Source organism: Salvelinus fontinalis, chromosome 30 (genome assembly GCF_029448725.1).
Source record: "Salvelinus fontinalis isolate EN_2023a chromosome 30, ASM2944872v1, whole genome shotgun sequence".
Classification (NCBI taxonomy): domain Eukaryota; kingdom Metazoa; phylum Chordata; class Actinopteri; order Salmoniformes; family Salmonidae; genus Salvelinus; species Salvelinus fontinalis.
Genome location: NC_074694.1, coordinates 41,663,525 through 41,683,983, shown reverse-complemented (window position 1 = coordinate 41,683,983; position 20,459 = coordinate 41,663,525). Strand labels below are relative to the sequence as shown.

At 42.7% G+C, this 20,459-nt stretch overlaps 2 protein-coding genes across 3 annotated transcripts; one reads left to right on the top strand and one right to left on the bottom strand.

The window, feature by feature from the left end:
* Positions 1-8: 8 nt before the first annotated feature.
* LOC129829244 (male-specific lethal 1-like 1) lies at positions 9-7,528 on the bottom strand. Of its 2 annotated transcripts, XM_055890925.1 has the most exons (10): positions 7,423-7,528; positions 5,901-6,678; positions 5,603-5,799; positions 5,187-5,515; positions 4,979-5,043; positions 4,766-4,833; positions 4,450-4,574; positions 4,202-4,274; positions 3,708-3,769; positions 2,410-2,499 (listed from the first exon to the last, which is right to left on the bottom strand). In XM_055890925.1, coding segments are annotated over exons 2-10 (1,581 nt in total). In that variant the 5' UTR covers positions 6,561-6,678; positions 7,423-7,528; the 3' UTR covers positions 2,410-2,497. The 2 variants fall into 2 exon arrangements, with proteins under 2 accessions (XP_055746899.1, XP_055746900.1); XM_055890924.1 differs by lacking the exon at positions 3,708-3,769 and having other exon boundaries at positions 9-2,499.
* Positions 7,529-13,389: 5,861 nt separating this feature from the next.
* LOC129828496 (gastric inhibitory polypeptide-like) lies at positions 13,390-14,356 on the top strand. The gene is made up of 4 exons (XM_055889529.1): positions 13,390-13,597; positions 13,714-13,851; positions 13,980-14,078; positions 14,194-14,356. Exons 1-4 carry the CDS (start codon positions 13,464-13,466, stop codon positions 14,201-14,203), a joined length of 381 nt encoding a protein of 126 aa, XP_055745504.1. The 5' UTR covers positions 13,390-13,463; the 3' UTR covers positions 14,204-14,356.
* Positions 14,357-20,459: the final 6,103 nt, after the last annotated feature.

Below are 20,459 nucleotides of genomic sequence, written 5' to 3'. Positions count from 1 at the left end.
GACTAGGCTTAACTGTTAGATGTTTTTTGTTTTATTCCAAAACAAACTTGTCAATTATTGTCAACATACAATCATTATCATAGAACAATAATATTGAATGTACTCAACACTTGAACGTTTAAATAAAAAAAAATAAAACAGCCATGTTTTTATATTTACATTTGTTTCTGAAGACTAATTTCACATCATTTGAAAACCACTCTGTATTTTGTGGTCTGTAGCGTTGGAGGCCATTGTGCCAAAAGTAAAATGTTTAAGCGATAACACATCACCAGGAGCTACAGGTAACTACCAAAATAATGGAAACACTTGAGTAAATGAGGGATACAAAGTACTGTATATTGAAAGCAGGTGCTTCCACACAGGTGTAGTTCCTGAGTTAATTAAGCAATTAACATCCCATCATGCTTAGGGTCATGTATACAAATTCTGGGCAGGCCATTATTTTAGCTACCATGGCTAAATCCCCATAGGATGACAATGCCCCATCCACAGGGCACGAGTGGTCACTGAATGGTTTGATGCGCATGAAAATGATGTAAACCATATGCCATGGCTGTTGAAGTCCCCAGATGTAAACCCAATTGAACACTTATGGGATATTCTGTTGCGGCGCCTGAGACCGCGTTTCCCACCATCAACAAAACACCAAATGAGGGAATTTATCGTGGAAGAATGCCATCACATCCCTCCAATAGAGCTCCAGACAGTTGGGCTGCATTAAGCACACACAGTCCAACCGTAATATTTTTTTCACTAGCTGGTCTTTTGACCAATCAGATCAGCCCTGAAAAATAGTTGATGTGAAAATTCTTTGATGTGATTGGTCAAAAGAACAATTAGTATAAAAAGATCACAATTCTGGCTGCCTGTGTAAACAGCCATATAGAATCTATGCCAAGGTGCCTTGAAGCTGTTCTGGCAAAAGGCTCTATTAAGACACTAAGTTGGTGTTTCCTTTATTTTGGCAGTTACCAAGATTGTTAAATATAGATAGAATTTAAGAAGGAAAACACCTAGCATTAAGTTTGAGTGCTCTAGCTGATTAGGCTAAACTCTAATGCCAACAAAACCCATGTTTTCTAAACTTCACCATAGGACTGATGTCTATATCTCTATTATCTACTACAAGTAAGCGTATTCTGATGTACTGGAAAAATACACCAAAAAATGTAAAACTCAAGCAAATTCATCACATTAGAGAATGGGCTGGAGACAAGGCAGTTGTCTGAACAAAGCAGTGCTTTTTGAATAAAGCAGCCAAATTGTCATGCTTTTGAAATTCAAAACAGATGTTATTTCTCTTCTCTGAATTGCACTAAGTGGAAAGGATGTCGTTTCATTTACAGCTCTACCGTGGTAATAGTTGATATCGTTTGGACCAAATGTGTCATGCAGACTCACATAATAAAATTATGAAAACAGAACAAAGAAGCATACTGTAGAAGATCAAAGGTTCTCAAATTAATTGAAAAGCCAATGTCTACCAAGAAGCTGTCAAACAAACTTGTTTTCATGAAGCAAAGTATGGACAACGCAGAATATCAATAATTTTTGCATCAGAGGAGGACTTTTTAAAATCGAATATTTACTGCATTTGTAATAAAAAAAACATACATGCCGAGAAAGGATCAAACACCTTATATCCACACTTTAGTGCACAATGATAAAACCTTTCGCTTGAAGCGGTGTCCACATAAGGAACTATTATTACAGTAAATACACAAACAGGAAAAATTTATTACAGTTTCAATCAAAGCAAAACCCAGAGCATGTAAACGCCAATGGTGCTTCCAGCGCACAGGGTTAGTTGTAAATTGTACAATTCAAGCACTGCCATTCAGTCAAATCAGAAAACCGCCACTTCTCTTCTTCCCCTTTAGATCACAGTCCCCAAGTTACTCAGTCAGGTGACAACTATGTAATAATGTAGTAATGATCAAAAGCTACACATTTTAGTGATGATGCAGTAATTAAGGATGACTAGGTACATTACACCAAATTCCAAAACATTAGAACATGTGCTCCCCAATTATGCTTCACAGAACGTGCTTATTACTAAATTGCTACAGTAGAGACATACTAAGTAACTATTGTGGTTTACCTTATAATCACTTAGCTGTTAGTAGGGGGACTGTTATCTGAGGAGGGGTACAGCTTTTCTTTCAGTTTGAGTAGCATGGGCAACAAATGTACCATAGCTAACAAATTTGGTAGCCATTTTCCCAATGTACAGCAGCTCCTTCTCTAAGACAGCTGGCAAGTGACAACACGGAGGACAATGGTTTACTTTTCCACAGACTATTGAGAGTAGTGCATGCTACGCCAGTGACAGCCTAATCCCACAAAAGAAAAGAGAACCTTTCTGGGGAGAGAAGAGGGCTCTCTTTTGCTTAACACACGCAGATACCACCTCACTTCCGACAGGTACGGTGTGGCGTGTGTTTTTTGGGCACCTCGATGCGGCAGCGGCTTCGCTGCCAAGGCAGGTCAAAGTTCCTACAGAGGAAGACAATTCAGAAATACAAATGTTGACTGGAGGAAGCAGGGAAAGGTTACTGGGAAAATCCGACCCCCATAACCTAAAAAGCATTTCACATTTGGTTATCATTCAGTTGGCACAGCATGTGTTAGATAAAGAGAGTCTCAATTGTTTTCAGACTCAATGTATAGCACATTGTCTCAATATGCACACATGCAGACATGTTAATAGAAATAATGACTGTTGGAATGGATAAATGTATAAAAAAAAACAGTGTTTAGGAAAATTGTATTGTATAAAGATTTTGTATTTTTTTGTCCATTTTCTTTAAAGGACTTGCAAAACTACCGGTATATAAATATCCTCTGGCAATAGCAGTGGTATAAAGTACTTAAGTAAAAATGATTTAAAAGTACTACTTAAGTCGTTTTTTGGGGTATCTGTACTTTACCATTTATGTTTTGGACAACTTTTACTTCACTACATTCCTAAAGAAAAGTATGTACCTTTTTCTACATACATTTTCCCTGACACCCAAAAGTACTCATTTACATTTCGAATTCTTAGCAGGACAATAAAATGGTCTAATTCACACACTTATCAAAAGAAAATCCCTGGTCATCCCTACAGCTTCTTATCTGGTGGACTCACTAAACACATGCTTCATTTGCAATTGATGTCTGAGTGTTGGAGTGTGCCCCTGGCTATCCGTAAACAGAACAAAAATTCAAAACAAGAAGATTATGCCATCTGGTTTGCTTAATATAAGGAGTTTGAAATAATTTATACTTTCACTTTTGATACTTAAGTATATTTGATCAATTCCATTTACTTTTGATACTTAAGTATATTTAAAAGCAAATAATTGTAGACTTTTACTCAAGTAGTATTTTACTGGGTGACATTAACTTTTACTTGAGTCATTTTCTGTTAAGGTCTCTTTACTTTTACTTAAGTATGACAATTGGTTACTTTTTCCAACACTGGTCAATAGGTAACTTACTTGAATTACAATGTCTTCAAAATAGCATTAATGTTTTTTGAATTTACACCAGTTTGCATTCCTATTGCCCTCTTTTGTAAATCCTTAGGCCTATGCCCCCTTCTTTGAGAACAGAGGAAGGAATAGGCATCAAAATACTTGCCTATGAGTGCTTGGGGTGTAAAATATTCACAGTTTGCTTAAGACTTTAAAGACATACTTGGGGGAAGAATAAATACTTGCATTTTGATGAAAGGTCTTTCTGTGAAACTCGCCCTGCCCCGCCACCTGCACCATGGTACCATCTTGAAAAATAAATTACGCATAGTACTGGATGAACTCAAGCTAGTGGACATAGTGATTTACATACCTAACTTATCCCCTAACTCAACTATACAAAGAAATGTCCAGTGACAAGCCTAACAAAAAAGCCTGCTTATATAGTCCTACAAGTGAACCTATAGGAAAATGTCAAAACCTGAATAAAAGATCAAATAGACAAACAAATAACATCTCTGCATACAAATGGTATATCACACAAACTATCTCCATTGAATGAAAGATACACAAAAAAATGCATAGATGTGTTTGTTTGGACCAAGTGCTTGGAAAAGGGTGCCATGATGTGTGATAGGGTTGTTCCCTGCATGTTGAACAGAACCTACAATGAGCGTTGTAGTTGAAAAAGACTGACAGGACTACTGGTGGATGAAATCGAAAATACCAAAAAAACTTACTGTTGGGTAAGCTTCGGCAATGGCCGGCCAAAGGCCACCACAGGCAGGAAAGGGGTGATGATTATGGACTCGACTGGAGAAAAGAAAGAAAAGGGAGTCTCAAAATCAAGACTGTGTCTGCATGCAATGAAAACATTGCTCGTAAAACTTCAGTAAGTAAATGACAGTATTAAAGGCGTAGCAACTTTATGGTTCTGTAAAAAACAACAGATCCATGTTTAGACAGCAGATGAAGTGGCCAGTCATACCATCCTCAGTGTCCGGGTAAAATGAGGAGACCTCTGGCTCACTCTCCTGGATCCCCTTCTTCTTGTTCATGCGCTGCTGGAGGCGCTGAAACATGCGCTGCTCACGGATACGCTGAATGTCCCATCTACAAAAAACAGGATTCAGTGATAAAGAGGGATAATGAGAGAGCAAGGAATGGATGAAAACGTTAGTGGTTCGATATAGTAAATCGAGATTGCATTACACACACAAAAAAGGAGCCGTAGTGAGTGAGGTTAGAGACTGACAATGATGAGGCATTGAGAGTAACTTGGAAGTCAGATAACCCATTTGTACCTTTTTCTTCTCTTCTCATCCAACTCCAGCTTTGCATGGCGCTTCAAAAAGACACTGTCGTCCAACATCTTGATAAAACAACACAAACACATGGTTGATGTGGTTAAGGACCATTTGCAGGGGTACATGCTGAGTTGAATATTGTGTGGCATTACTGGCTTTATTTCTCACTCTCAGTTTAAATTGTAAAGCCTGTGTGCTCTCCTCTCTCACCTCTGGGATGTCACTGGCAGCCTCCTCATCCAAGGGCTCCATACTGTTTTCCTTCCAGGATGGAACTGGAAAACAGAACAGTGTAAAAAAAGACATAGGACTAATAACAATACTATTTGGATTTCTACATTATTATTCATTGCGAGGCAATATTACACATCTTAACACTTGGAACGGAACAACTGGCATGTGTGGTGGGACTACTCACTGGCTACAACCTCCTCTTTCTTCGGGGATGGGGATGGCTCACGTTGGGGGGAGGGGGGCGGCTGATGCCAGCGACACAGGTACATCTCAGTAGTAGACATGAAAGGGAGCTCCTCCATCTGATCGGTGCGCTCCGGGTCCTCTTTGCTCGGGTACAGAGTATCCCTCTCCACCGGTGACCGACCAAACCCCATCTTCTCTGGGGTCTCTTTACTGCGCAGCTCCCTCTGATATGGTGAGCCAGCTCCACACTCTGACTTCGGGGAGGTGAACTTAGAGCCTTTCCCTCCTCGTGACTTCTGGATTTTTGAGTCCAGGAAGCAAAATTTCCTGCATGAGCAGAGCAGATGTATTAGTGAGTAGAAGATAGTTTGACTGAGGATAAGTGAATGCAGAGTAGTGTTTGGGGTCTGTTACCTCTTGAGGCCTTTGCCGCCTCGACTGAAGGGGATTGTCCTGGGGGTGGGAGTCTGTGGGCTGTCACACACTTCTAGATCCCACAGGTCCTCTTTATCTGGGGTCCAGGGCTCTAGTGGCTGAAATAGGCGCTTATCACGTGGGTCCTTCCTCGTCAGCTGCAAGCGACGCTCCATGCGCTCAATACGCGCCAGCAACTATGTATGCAGACATGTTACTTTAAATGATTTGGTTCTAAACAAATGACAGCGTTACTGTCATCTACAAACAATTAGACACTTTAATATACTGTGCATACCGTCTCCTTGTCTGCTTTCAGCTCATCTATCTCCTTGTCCTTGGACTGCAGCTGTTGTTGCTGTTGTTCAATCAAGTCCAGCTGAAGGAGGAGAATCTGCCGGAGGCAGGTGGCCTGTGTGTGGGGGTTAGAAGGGGTTTTTCTGATGTTCCTCCACTTGCCCTCTGTGCTGAACTCAATGGATGCAGTGTTGACAACTCCTCCAGGGGAGACCCCTCTGGTGCTCTCATCAGTACCAGCATCCTTGGAGTTATTGTTTGAAACCAACTCTTTATTATCCATACCGTCACTCAGAAAGTGTTTACCTTTCATTGGGATTCCCTCACCCCCCATTTGTCTGACAGAGGATGACGGCACCCCTGTGCTTTCCCAATTGTCACCTTGAACCAGTGCCCCTCCTGCTTTATTTTGTGCAGCCACCACTGGGGCCCGAATTATGTATTTCTGGTCTAGAATTTTAGTTTTGCTGAGGTTCTCCCCTCCAGTGTTGTGGATGTCCCCATGTACGTCATGGACATCTATGACAAAGTCACAGGTTTCTCTCTTGATGGTTATGGAGTTCACAACATTTGCATTTCCAACTTGTGATTTGTCAAAGTCAATTCTCTCAGTGTCCAGCTTAAATCCTGCATTAGCGAACAAAGTGGATCTCATAGTCATGGCGAATACAACTCAGGTGTTATTGAACTAGCATTACAGAATAGCTGCTTATTCTGCAAAGCAGTCAAGTGTCATTGATGCCTATTCCTGTTTCATTGAGCCTGGATCAGTCTTCTTCCTGTAATATAAATAAGTTATCATCAGTATTGCAACCAACATTCATTGACTGCTATCGGGTCTAAATAAAATGTGCTGTCTAGCAAGCTAGCTAGGCACAATGTTGCTCAATGACTGGCAACCTCACTAGTTACTACAACTGATTGACACATTAAATACTGCACTGCGCCTGACTGCTGGGCACCCTTTCACCAGCTAACGTTAGCTAACTATCTAAAACTATACAACATTTCAGCTAGCAAAGCTAACTGTACAGGACAAACAAGTTAGCTAGCTAGTTAACGAACACTGAGTCTCCCAGCATCTAGTTAGCGTTTAACGTTTGTGGCTAAGGTTAGGTAGCTAGCTAACTAGCTTGTTACGTAGGGTATATTATTTAAAAATTGGGTAACAAATATTGCTTGCACACCCTCATGGTCCTGCCGAAGGGTTGGTAACTAGCCATCTTTACTGAAAAATACAAGGGTGAACGGGGGTAGCAGTTGGCTAGAGTGGTTCGTGCTTCTAGCAAGTGTTAGCTAGCACTTCGATATTTCCTCCATTTTAGTCCATCACGCATTGCCATTGATGAAAATCATAGCGAACAGTATTTCACTGCACTGCCACTGACTCGCTGCATGCGAAAGGGACTTGGAGGAAGTACGTAACAACCTACTGAAAATAAGTTATCATAAGTTAGCATATAGTTTCACGGAGCATGGTATTTTGTGTTATCCCTCATTTTCGTAATATTTCTCAAACTCACCTAGTATGTTCATGTTCCACTCTTGCATACTTGTTTAAAGCGCCCAAGATGGCGCATGCGTAGTTACGGCAAATGGTCATGTTTTCGTGTTTTGGGAAGAATAAAGTTGAAGAAAAGCATCAGTAGATGACATCGATGAGCTGGAAATAGGCTTGGTCCACAGTTTTTACTTCCCTCTGTAAATATATTATAGTTTATTGACCTTTGTCAAAGAGGGTCCATATCACAGGAGGCTGCTGATGGGAGGACGGCTCATAGTAACGGCTGGAACAGAGCAAATTGAATTGAATCAAACACATGGAAAGCATGTATGTGTTTGATGTATTTGATATCATTCCACTGAGCCCGTCTTCCCCAATATACTGAACAAAATAATATAACAGCAATATGCAACAATTTCCAAGATTTTGAGGAGTTACAGTTCATATAAGGAAACCAGTCAATTGAAATGTATTAATTAGGCCCTAATCTATGGATTTCACATGACTGGGCAGGGGCACAGCCATGATGGGCCTGGGAGGGCATAGACCCAGCCAATCAGAATGAGTTTGCCCCACAAAAATAGATTTTTACAGATAGAAATTCTCCTCAGCACCCCCTCAGACAATCCCGCAGGTGAATAAACCATAAGCTGGATGTGGAGGTCCTGGGCTGGCGTGGTTACACGTGGTGTGCAGTTGTGAGACCGGTTGGACGTACTGCCAAATTTTCTAAAACTACATTGGAGGTGGCTTATGATAGAGAAATTTACATTAAATTATTTGGTAACAGCTCTGGTGGACATTCCTGCAGTCAGCATGCCAATTGCTTGCTCCCTCAAAACTTCACACGTGTGGCATTGTGTTGTGTGACAAAACTGCACATTGTAGAGTGGCCTTTTATTGTCCCCAGTACACACATATGTGTAATGATATGCCACACCTGTCAGGTAGATGGATTATTTTGGCAAATGATACATTCTCATGTAAACAAAGTTGTGCATTTTAGAGAAATAAGCTTTTTGTGCATATTGAACATTTCTGGGATCTTTCATTACAGCTCATGAAATATGGGACCAACACTTTACATGTTGCATTTATGTTTTTGTTCAGTATATATATATAGACCTATGTTTTGAAACCTCTTTGCCTCTGTAACTGTAGCAAACATGTTCTTACATGTCAGGTGGGTCAGGTGATTCTCTTCAATTATCAATTTCTCACACCTGTGCTTCTTTATCTTGTACTCGTAAACATTTCCATGTTTTTTAAAACTTTTAATAGTGGAGAAGATGAGGGCTCAGTTGACATTTGGCCTGCAAAAAGCAGTCATGTTCCGTCTGATGCAATTGTAGACATGTATGTTTATGCTTCACAATAAACCTATTTGAAATGATATTCAGCGTGCAAGGTAGAGATGAATGGGGAATGTTTTGTGTTTTTTTGCGTTCTCTGTGATGCATATTGTGAGACGGAGGTGGGCTTAACCTTGTCACACCTTTAGCAACAATATTAGACTTAAAAATAATCATCCAGCGATCATACACTGTTTACCAGGGGGCAGGGCTACCGACGTAAAGGCTCATCTGAAGAGGGTGCTGGCTAAGGCTAAAACTGGCGAGCATAGAGAATATAGGGATATTGTTATCCAACGAGGTTAGGGTGAAACAACCAGAGGTCACCAAGTGCAACATAGCTTCAGCGTGTAAATTAGCTAGAAAGATGTGTCGGCATTGAGTAATTGACTCTGGCCCCCTCCCAGTTAGGGGGAGTGATGAGCTCTACAGCAAAGTCTCACAACTCAATCGCTGGTTGAAAACTGTTTTCTGCCCCACCCAAAAGATAGAATTTGTAGATAATTGGCCCTCTTTTGGGGACTCACTCACAAACAGGACCAAGCCTGGCCTGCTGAGGAGTGACAGAATCCATCCTAGCTGGAGGGGTGCTCTCATCTTATCTATCAACATAGACAGGGCTCTAAATCCTCTAGCTCCACAATGAGATAGGGTGCAGGCCAGGCAGCAGGCTGTTTGCCAGCCTGCCAGCTTAGTCTACCACTAGCACAGTCAGTGTAGTCAGCTCAGCTTTCCCCATTGAGATCGTGTCTGTGCCTCAGATCTAGGTTAGGAAAAACGAAATATGGCGGTGTTCGCCTTGACAATATCACTGGAATAAAGACCTCATCCATTCGTGTCATTATTGAAAGAGATTGTGATATCTCACATCTCAAAATAGGGCTACTTAATGTTAAATCCCTCACTTCCAAGGCAGTCATAGTCAATGAACTAATCACTGATCATAATCTTGATGTGATTGGCCTGACTGAAACAACCCTGATGAATTTACTGTGTTAAATGAGGCCTCTCCTCCTGGTTACACTGGTGACCATATCCCTTGCGCATCCTACAAAGGTGGAGCTGTTGCTAACATTTACGACAGCAAATTTAAATTTACTAAAAAATAAATGACTGCGTTTAGTCATGAAATCTATGCAGCCTACTCAATCACTTTTTATAGCTACTGTTTACAGGCCTCCTGGGCCACATACAGCATTCCTCACTGAGTTCCCTGAATTCCTATCAGACCTTGTAGTTATGGCAGATAATATTCACATGGGAAAGTTCACAGATCCACACCAAAAGGCTTTCGGAGCCATCATCGACTAAGTGGGTTATGTCCAACATGTCTCCGGACCTACTCATTGTCACAGTCATACCCTGGATCAAGCTTTGTCCCCTGGAAAACATATTGTGGATAAAAAAAACACCTAACTGAGGATCTACATTTAACCTTGAGTAATACCCTAGATGCAGTCGCACCCCTAAAAATGAAAAATATTTCTCACAAGAAATTAGCTCCATGGTGTACACAAAATACTGGCGCTCCAACAAACTGGAAGTCTTCTGACTAGCTTGGAAAGACAGTACCGTGCAATATCGAAGAGCCCTCACTGCTGCTCGATCATCCATTTTTCCAACCTAATTGAGGAGAATAAAAAAAATCCAAAATGCATTTTTAATACTATCGCAAAGCTAAATAAAAAGCAATATTCCCCAAGAGAGGATGGCTTTCATTTCAGCAGTGACAAAAAGATCCAAAGCTCAGTTGTCCTGAGTCTGCACAGGATTGCCAGGACCTAGGATCAATGGAGCCACTCAAGTTTTTTAAAATCCTGGTCATGGCCTCTATAAACCTTCAAGCTGCATACTGGACCCTATCCTAACTAAACTACTGAAAGAGCTACTTCCTGTGCTTGCCCCTGCAATGTTGAACATAATAAATGTCTCCCTATCCTCCGGATGTGTACCAAACTCACTAAAAGTGGCAGTAATAAAGCCTCTTGAAAAAGCTAATTATCGGCCTATATCGAATCTCCCATTCCTCTCCAAAATGTTTGAAAAAGCTGTTGCACAGCAACTCACTGCCTTCCCGAAGACAAATAATGTATGCGAAACGCTTCAGTCTGGTTTTAGACCCCATCATAGCACTGAGATTGCACTTGTGAAAGTGGCAAATTGCCCTTTAATGGCGTCAGACCAAGGCTCTGTATCTGTCCTCGTGCTCCTACACCTTACTGCTGCTTTTGACACCATCGATCACCACATTCTTTTGGAGAGATTGGAAACACAGTTAATCTTGATGGTTGTACAGTCGTCTCAAATAAAACTGTGAAGGACCTCAGCGTTACTCTGGACCCTGATCTCTCTTTTGACAAACATATCAATAATTTTTCAAATACAGCTTTTTCCATCTTCGTAACATTGAAAAAATCTGAAACTTTTTGTCAAAAAATTATGCAGAAAAGCTAATCCATGCTTTTTTCATTTCTAGATTAGACTACTGTAATGCTCTACTCTCTGGATACCCAGATAAAGCACTAAATAAACTTCAGTTAGAGCTAAACACGGCTGCTAGAATCTTGACTAGAACCCCAAAATTGTATCATATTAGTGCTAGCCTCTCTACACTCTCTTCCTGTTAAGGCTAGGGCTGATTTCAAGGTTTTACTGCTGACCTACAAAGCATTACATGGGCTTGCTCCTACCTATCTCTCCGATTTGGTCCTGCTGTACATACCTACACGTACGCTATGGTCACAAGACACAGGCCTCCTTATTGTCCCTAAAATGTCTAAGCAAACAGCTGGAGGCAGGGCTTTCTCCTATAGAACTTAATTTTTATGGAATGGTCTGCCTATCCACGTGAGTGACGCAGACTCGGTCTCGACCATTAAGTCTTTACTGAAGACTCCTCTCTTCTATTGCGGGGGCTGAGTCACTGGCTTACTGGTGCTCTTCCATGCCTTCAGTGGGTTGAGTCACTGGCGTGATCTTCCTGTCCGGTTTTGCGCCCCCTCTGGCTCGTGCTGTGGAGGAGATCTTCGTGGGATATACTCAGCCTTTTCTCAGGGTAGTAAGTTGGTGGTCTGTTGATATCCTGTGTGGGGTCTGTGCTTTGGCAAAGTGGGTGGGGTTATATCCTGCCTGGTTGGCCCTGTCCGGGGGTATCGTTGGATGGGGCCACAGTGTCCACCGACCCTCCCCCGTCTCAGCCTCCAGTAACCATGCTGCAATAGTCTATGTGCTGGGGAGCTAGGGTCAGTCTGTTATATCTGGTGTAATTTTCCTGTCTTGTTTGGTGTCCTGTGGGAATTTAAGTATGTTCCCTCTAATTCTCTCTCTCTCCCTCTTTTCCTCCCTTGCCTTAGGACCTAAGCCCTAGGACCATGCCTCAAGACTATATGGCCTGATGACTCCTGGCTGTCCCCAGTCCACCTGGTTGTGCTGCTGCTCCAGTTTCAACTGTTCTACCTGCGGCTATGGAATGCTGACCTGTTCACCGAACATGCTACCTTGTCCCAGACCTGACGTTTTTGACTCTCTCTCTCGCTCTCTCTGCCACACCTGCTGTCTCGACCTTTGAATGCTTGGCTGTGAAAAGCCAACTGATATTTACTCCTGAGGTACTGACCTGTTGCACCCTCTACAACCACTGTGATTATTATTTGACCCTGCTGGTCATCTATGAACTTTCAAACATATTGAAGAACAATCTGGCCTTAATGGCCATGTACTCTTATAATCTCCACCCAGCACAGCCAGAAGAGGACTGGCCACCCCTCAGAGCCTGGTTCCTCTCTAGTTTTAAGTAGAGGAAAAGTTTTAACTTTTCCTCTAAGTTCCTGCCTTTCTAAGGAGTTTTTCCTAGCCACCATGCTTCTAAATGTTTGGGGGTTTTAGGCTGGGTTTCTGTATAGCACTTTGTGACATCTGCTGATGTAAGAAGGGCTTTATAAATACATTTGATTGATTGATAGCATATTAAAACCATTACAACACCATCTGTTATATTTACAACAAATCATGTTTTTCCATCTCAAAGACCATTTTAGATTTAAATACAGCTGCATGCAACTCAAAATGTGTTACATCACTGAAAACATTAACCTTTTCCTTAACTTCCATATCTTCTAGTTTGAGCATTAAGCTGTTCACTTCTCAATTGTTTCCCATCCAGCCTCATTCAGATTAGCCTAATAGCCCAGAAAGGTTTACACTGGTCATATCAAGGGTAGTTACCGCTCATCTAGAGAGCAATTTTAACCACCCTATTATCTTACTCAGCAGAAAAAAACCGACTTAATAGTTCTGAATTTATTAGAAAGCTTGCTTATCGGAAGTATGTGTATGTTATTGTCATTAATTGCCCTAATTTAGTGGAACCTAAGTGTTATTCTGGTCACGACACAAATCACCTCTGAGAAACTGTATAAAAGGACAAATGTCTTGTAGCAACTCACAAAAAGCTTGCATTTCTCAGTGAAGAATCTCCATTCTCAAGGCAAGATACTTTTCAAAATATACCCTGTTCCTGTTCAAACTATCAATTTCTACTCAATACATAAATGCTTGTTTCTAGCTTACTGGGTGTGTAATACATGTTTGCCTTAATAAGTAGCAGTTATTTAGAAATGAATCAGAAACAAAAAATGTATATTCTGCATTGTAAGTGTAACACATTTTCCTCAATTTCAGATGTTTTTTTTTCTCTTCCTGACTTTCTATGCCTCTCTCTTCTATTCTTTCCTCTACCTTGTTTAGTTTTGTCACCATGAAGGTAGCATTGTTTGTACTGGTGCTCCTCTGCGTGGCTGGAATGCTGCATGCTGAGGCCTCGGACCAGTCTGGAGAGAACAGGTAAGATTCCCATCCTACATTTGAGATGTCTGCTCATTTGATGTTGATGTGGTGTCCCCTGCATTATCTAATATCTCCATTCCTCTCTCATGTTTGTGTTTATGTCTGGTTGTCAGTCTCACAGAAAATGGACAGGGTTTGGGTAGAAGATATGCTGAGTCAACCATTGCCAGTGACATGAGCAAAATCATGGACTCCATGGTTCAGAAGAATTTTGTCAACTTCCTGCTCAACCAGAAGGAGAAAAAGAGCATGTAAGTAAAATTGACCATAGAGTTTGAAATGACTATAATTGCTACAGTTCAGATCTTGATATATTGTAGAAACTGAGAGCAAATTCAGTCACTAACAACGACTATAATAGAATCAAAAACTATCACAGGTCTAATGTCACTCCGGAGGAAGATCCAGGGGCTCGCTTGTACAACAATCTCCTGAAAAAGCTTGCACTGTGCATCCGCAGCAAGGGACACAGATCCATGTGAGTTCATTCTGTGAAGATATTTACTGCAAAATGAACTTCAATATGAATTGTTTCCAAATGATTTATTGTGTCATCTTATTATAAGATTTTCCAATTTGTTTCCTCACTACAGGACCCAGTGATGTTTTAAAGAATATCAGCAAATTACCAACATAGGCGAGAGAATGATGCACAGAGAAGCCTCAAGTCAACCACAACATTATGACAATTTAGAGAAAAAATTATGCTTTCTATTTTGTTATGAATCCAGAATGTCTTACCTTTTTCATAAATAATTTCTAAGGGGAAATTAAATGATTGAACTATTAAACAAAGATTGGCCTCACTGGGTAGTCATTTCATCTAGCATTTAGCATGAGAAACATTTCACGAAAGTAACAAATGAAATGGCAAAAAATCGTACACAGTAATATTTTCACAAATGTCCCACCTTAAAAAAAAGGCTCCTACTGGTCATACTGAAAGAATATCATGGTCCTTTGCATTTCTTGTGAAGAAGAAGCTTCATAGACCACTAAATAGGCAACAACTAGAACCGAGTTTGCTACATGGCTTTATTATAATAATTTTTGTCCAACCGGGGTGTTAGAACAAAAATGGGCCTCCGCTCATTAGTCTCTTGCCGAGGCAGTAAGTGACAGTATTCAACTCTAGATGAAGGGCAATGTCTCTCAACGGGCAGAGCGCACCTTTTCGGTTGGAAGAGAAGACGCGGGCAAATTAATGGAGGTAGGACGAAAGAAGATGGAACAAATTATTAATAAATATGGAGTGGGGGATTGCACAAGCCTTCTGCAAGATCTGCTGAAGGAAAGAGAACGTGAAGACAGTGAGGGTGAATTAATTGTGGTGGCAAGTGCAGTGATGACCGCCGGGAAGGAGCTCAGTGTGGAGAGATAAGCGGTGTAGTGAGGAAGGTTGGCGCCAAGTGGAAAAAAGGGGATAATTGCTATAGTAGATCAGATATGGAACCTGACAAGAGTATGGATGTAGTATCTACATCGGGCCTCATCCCGAGGATGAAAATGATGATTCTGGCCCAGTGGGAGTGATATTTGTGGAGAATGGATCCTTGCATTTTAGCTGATCCATATGTGGTATCAGGTTGTGTAGAGAAAATGTTGGGGACTGTTGAGTTGGTGAGAATAACTCGGAGTGGAATAGCGAGGATTTATTGTGTTTCTTCAGTCCAAAGAGAGTGGGCACTCCGGATCACACGATTGGGGACAAGAAATGTGACTTACTTTGCTCTCCGGAGCAGGGAGCCGTTGAAAGGAGTGATAGCGGGGTGGCGTTAAGTGTTGAGGATCAGTTGAAATTCAAGATTCCCGGTGTCTGTGACGCCCGCCGTTTGTTGCGGTGGAGAGAGTGGGGGAAACGGAGAAGACATTGTCTGTCCTGCTGAGTTTTGATGTAGTCTTTGCCCGACAAGGTCAAGTTAGGAAGTGTAAATTATCCCGTGAGAGCTTGTGTTCTGAAAATACTTACTTTATGGGCATATTGTAGGAGGGGGATTCCAGTTGGATTAATTAACACTCCAAACAGCCTACCCGACCGCTCTGTGGTGTCCGCATGGGGGGGGGGGGGGCAAAAATGCAATTTCAGAATGTGGGGGGAACACTTTTCCCCAGTGAAAGTTGCGCCCCTTGTGTTAGTTGTCGGGGTTCCCATGGGGCTGGAGATTGGAGGTGTCCGGTGAGAGAAAACAAGGTTGAGGTTGTCAGGGTTAGAGTAGTACAGAAAGTGTCATATGCCGAAGCAGTGAAGAGAGTGGTAGAGGAAGATGGTTACAGGGTGAGGGATACTGAGAGGATTCCTGTGAGTAGGCAGAAACCAAGAGAGCATGATGGGATGAATATGTGCTTCAGTAAGGTGGGCTTTTTAGCATTTATAGCCATGGTTGTCACTTGTACTGCAGAAATTGATTGGATATCACACAGAAAATAGAGGTTGTGGTGGCAGCGACTGAGAAGTACTTGGGATTGGGAGGATTTACTGCAGAACAGTTGCAGTAGGTGTTGCGTGGTAGTGTTCTGTCCTCCCAGAGCCATTGGTCTGGAGTAGGATTGGATAGGGTTAAATAGTGGAATGGGGTGGTGTCTTTTTAATATATATTTATTTAGAAAGGGCTAATAGTAGGCAGGGCAATTTTTATTTTCCTTTTTCCCAATTTTGTATTACCTTATCAATAATTTTATGTAGGTAGGCCGTGAACGGCCTCACACACCAGTACAGTAGGTAGAGGTGTATCCACCTAAAAGTTGGATGTTATCCACCAACTAAATCCCAAAGAAGAAGAAGAAGAAGCCATGGATGCCCTGGTGACAGTTAGTACAGAGATAGCCAAGGCCCTGACAATAAAAGAGGAGTGTTGTGTATTTTGACATTGAGACAGCTTACGATACCATGTGGAGGGAAGGGTTGTTGATCAAGTTGAGTGCATTGGGGGACGTCTGTATAACTGGATCATGGACTTGTTCGATAGAGTCATACGGGTGAGGGTGGGGTCAGAATTGTCAATGCGGTTTGAAGTGGACAGTGGTACTACACAGCGAAGTGTCATTACTCCTGTGCTGTTCACCTTGATGATATATTACATATTTAAGGAGGTGGGACAGGGAATGGGTGTGGCATTGTATGCTGATGATGGGGCTGTATGGAAGAGAGGTGGGAATGTGAAAATGTGATGAGGAAGATGCTAGATACTGTGGGAGTTGTGGATGATTGGTCTCTAACATGGGGGTTTAGGATGTCTGTGGCCAAGTCCTGCTTTATGGTGTTTTCTAGGAGGAAGGTTAAATATGTTAGGCTGCAAATGTAGGGTCAGGATATAGATAGGGTGTCTGGATTTAAGTATTTAGGTATGTGGTTTGATAAGAGGCGTATGTGGAAGAGACATGTTGAGTATATTCTAATTAAGTGTAGGAAGGTGCTGAACCGCATGAAAGCAATGGCAGGTTATGGTTGGGGGTGGGATAGACAAACACTGTTGTATATGTACCAGGCATTGATCATGTCATGTTTGGATTATGGGTGCTTTGCAGTGGTGGGCCGTCAGGGCCTGCAAGGCCTTCTCTGCTGGCCTAAACATCATCAGAATATAATTTTTTTAAAAATATATTTTCCCACAGATATGTATTAAATTATTCCCCAGAGTAAGAGTTATACTCTTCATTTCATAGCTTTCCTCTTGGTTGCACTGCTTCCAGTCCCAGGTTGAGATTTGGAGGGCTGGTCTTTATGTTAGATCTTTTATCCAATCATATTCAGCCATCATGTGTTGCCAGGGGTCTAAAATCTGCCCTCAGGCCTTCAGAATCAACAGTGCGGGCGCTTGTAGCTTATAGTGAATGGAAATGAAAATTTTGTGTCAACCAATCAGCTTTAGAGTTGGCTATTGTACGCCTGCTGGCTGGCTCCAGTGTTACACAGGAGCCAGCTAGCAGGCGTAGTGCGTGCACGTCTTTTGATTGGATTACCAATATTGAGAGGCAGGTCCTATGGAGATCTAGGAAACTGAATTTGATAAACAAATTAATTTGCGTACTACTAAGCTGTTTTTTCAACCCACAATGGCGGAAGGAGGAGAAGATATCGATTTGGTCGAGGATATAATTATAACGCCATTCTCAAGATGAACTTTTCAAGAAAAGTTAGACATTGTAAGGAGAGGTCGCCCGACGCCACAAAGCCTGTCACAGGCGGGAAAGGGGTTCGTTCGCTCGCCACAGGCTCCTTGGCTCCGAGAAGCACTGCAAACTGTACTGCTGGGAATGCCTATTATTTGCAAGTGATCGATTTGGTGTTTGGAGCCACACTGGCTTTGCAAACTTGAGTTGTCTAACCAAGGCAGCAACGAGACACCAAAGTACGGCTGGGCACTTACAAGCAATGGTGCTTTTGAAAACTTTTGGGGACACCGGAGTGGATCTACAGCTCAAAGAACAAGCGCGCAGGGCAACGGAGCTGCACAATGAAAAGGTGAAGGGAAATATTGAAAAGACTCATTGATTGTGTCATGTTTAGGGTTACTGTTTACCCAAAAATGTCAATTTGTCAATTTCAAGGTGACGCAACGCCTGGTTATACTGCGTTTCTGTCTAAATGTATAGTGTCTAGAGCCATGGCATCATAATGATGGTAATAAGAGGTGGATTAATTCGGGTGGGACTGTGTAGTACCTCACTGAAGGCCCAGGCCCCAGGCCCACGGCACGCCACTGGTGCTTTGTATATGGATCGGCAGCCAAAACAGTAATACAGCGGCTGGATAGGATACAGTCAAGGGCCCTGAAATTGTGTGTGGGTGCCTTCAGGACGACATCTGTTGAGGCTTTGCAGATGGATAGTGGGGAACTGCCACTGAGGATAAGGCAGGACAAACATCATTAGCATACTGGACGAGGTTGAAAGGGAGTTCAGAAGGACATCCTGCGGTCACGGCAACCTGGGAATGCTGGGAGCGAGGAGGGGATGAGCAGAGGGCATACGGTAGTAGAATATTGACTGGGGGAGAGAGATAGGGCTGGCAATTGCATTGGGGAATGTTCCTGCTTGGCTGTTTCGAAAACCAAGTGAAGATGTGGACATGGTTGAGGGCATGAGAGAATGGGGTGAAGACTTGAGATGGTGTGTGGAGAGATGTATAGATAATTAGCTTTATTTGTTTTTGAGGATATAAACAGACGGTTCAAAGGATCCAGTCAGTGAAAGGGTGGGAGCTGGGATGTATATCCCATGTTTCAATGTTAGAGTATGTAAGTGGTTAACTGATTGTGTCAATGTATGCGGCAGAGTTGATGGCCATGATTATACGTTTGAGGCTAATCTGAAAACAAGGCTCCCAAAATTTGATCAGCATATCGAATGTGCGACCCGGGCTGGCAAAACCATGGATCATTGTTATTCTAACTACCGCAACGCATATAAAGCCCTCCCCGCCCTCCTTTCGGAAAATCTGACCACGACTCCATTTTGTTGCTCCCAGCCTATAGACAGAAACTAAAACAGGAAGCGCCCGTGATCAGGTCTGTTCAACGCTGGTCCGAACAATCGGATTCCATGCTTCAAGATTGCTTCGATCACGTGCACTGTGATATGTTCAACATAGCGTCAGACAATAACATTGATGAATGCGCTGATTCGGTGCGCGAGTTTATTAGCAAGTGCATAGGTGATGTTGTACCCACAGCTTCTATTAAAACATTCCCCAACCAGAAACCGTGGATTGATGGCAGCATTCGCGCAAAACTGAAAGCACGAACCACTGCTTTTAATCAGGGCAAGGTGACCGGAAACATGACCGAATACAAACCGTGTAGCTATTCCCTCCGCAAGGCAATCAAACAAGCTAAGCGTCAGTATAGAGAAAAAGTAGAGTCGCAATTCAACGGCTCAGACACAAGAGGTATGTGGCAGGGTCTACAGTCAATCACGGACTACAAAAGGAAAACCAGCCCCGTCACGGACCACGATGTCTTGCTCCCAGACAAACTAAACAACTTCTTTGCTCACTTTGAGGACAACACAGTGCCACTGACACGGCCCGCTACCAAAACCTGCGAGCTCTCCTTCACTACAGCCAACGTGAGTAAAACATTTAAATGTGTTAACTCTTGCAAGGCTGCCAGCCCAGACGGCATCCCCAGCCGTGTCCTCAGAGCATGCGCAGACCAGCTGGCTGGTGTGTTTACGGACATATTCAATCAATCCTTATCCCAGTCTGCTGTTCCCACATGCTTCAAGAGGGCCACCATTGTTCCTGTTCCCAAGAAAGCGAAGGTAACTGAGCTAAATGACTATTGCCCCGTAGCACTCACTTCCGTCATCATGAAGTGCTTTGAGAGACTAGTCCAGGACCATATCACCTCCACCCTACCTGACACCCTAGACCCACTCCAATTTGCTTACCGCCCTAATAGGCCCACAGACGACGCAATCGCAATCACACTGCACACTGCCCTAACCCATCTGGATAAGCGGAATACCTATGTAAGAATGCTATTCATTGACTACAGCTCAGCATTTAACACCATAGTACCCTCCAAACTCGTCATTAAGCTCGAGACCCAGGGTCTCGACCCCGCCCTGTGCAACTGGGTCCTGGACTTCCTGATGGGCCGCCCCCAGGTGGTGAGGGTAGGTAACAACATCTCCACTCCGCTGATCCTCAACACTGGGGCCACACAAGGGTGTGTTCTCAGCCCTCTCCTGTACTCCCTGTTCACCCATGACTGCGTGGCCATGCACGCTTCCAACTCAATCATCAAGTTTGCAGACGACACAACAGTAGTGGGCTTGATTACCAACAACGACGAGACGGCCTACAGGGAGGAGGTGAGGGCCCTCGGAGTGTGATGTCAGGAAAATAACCTCACAC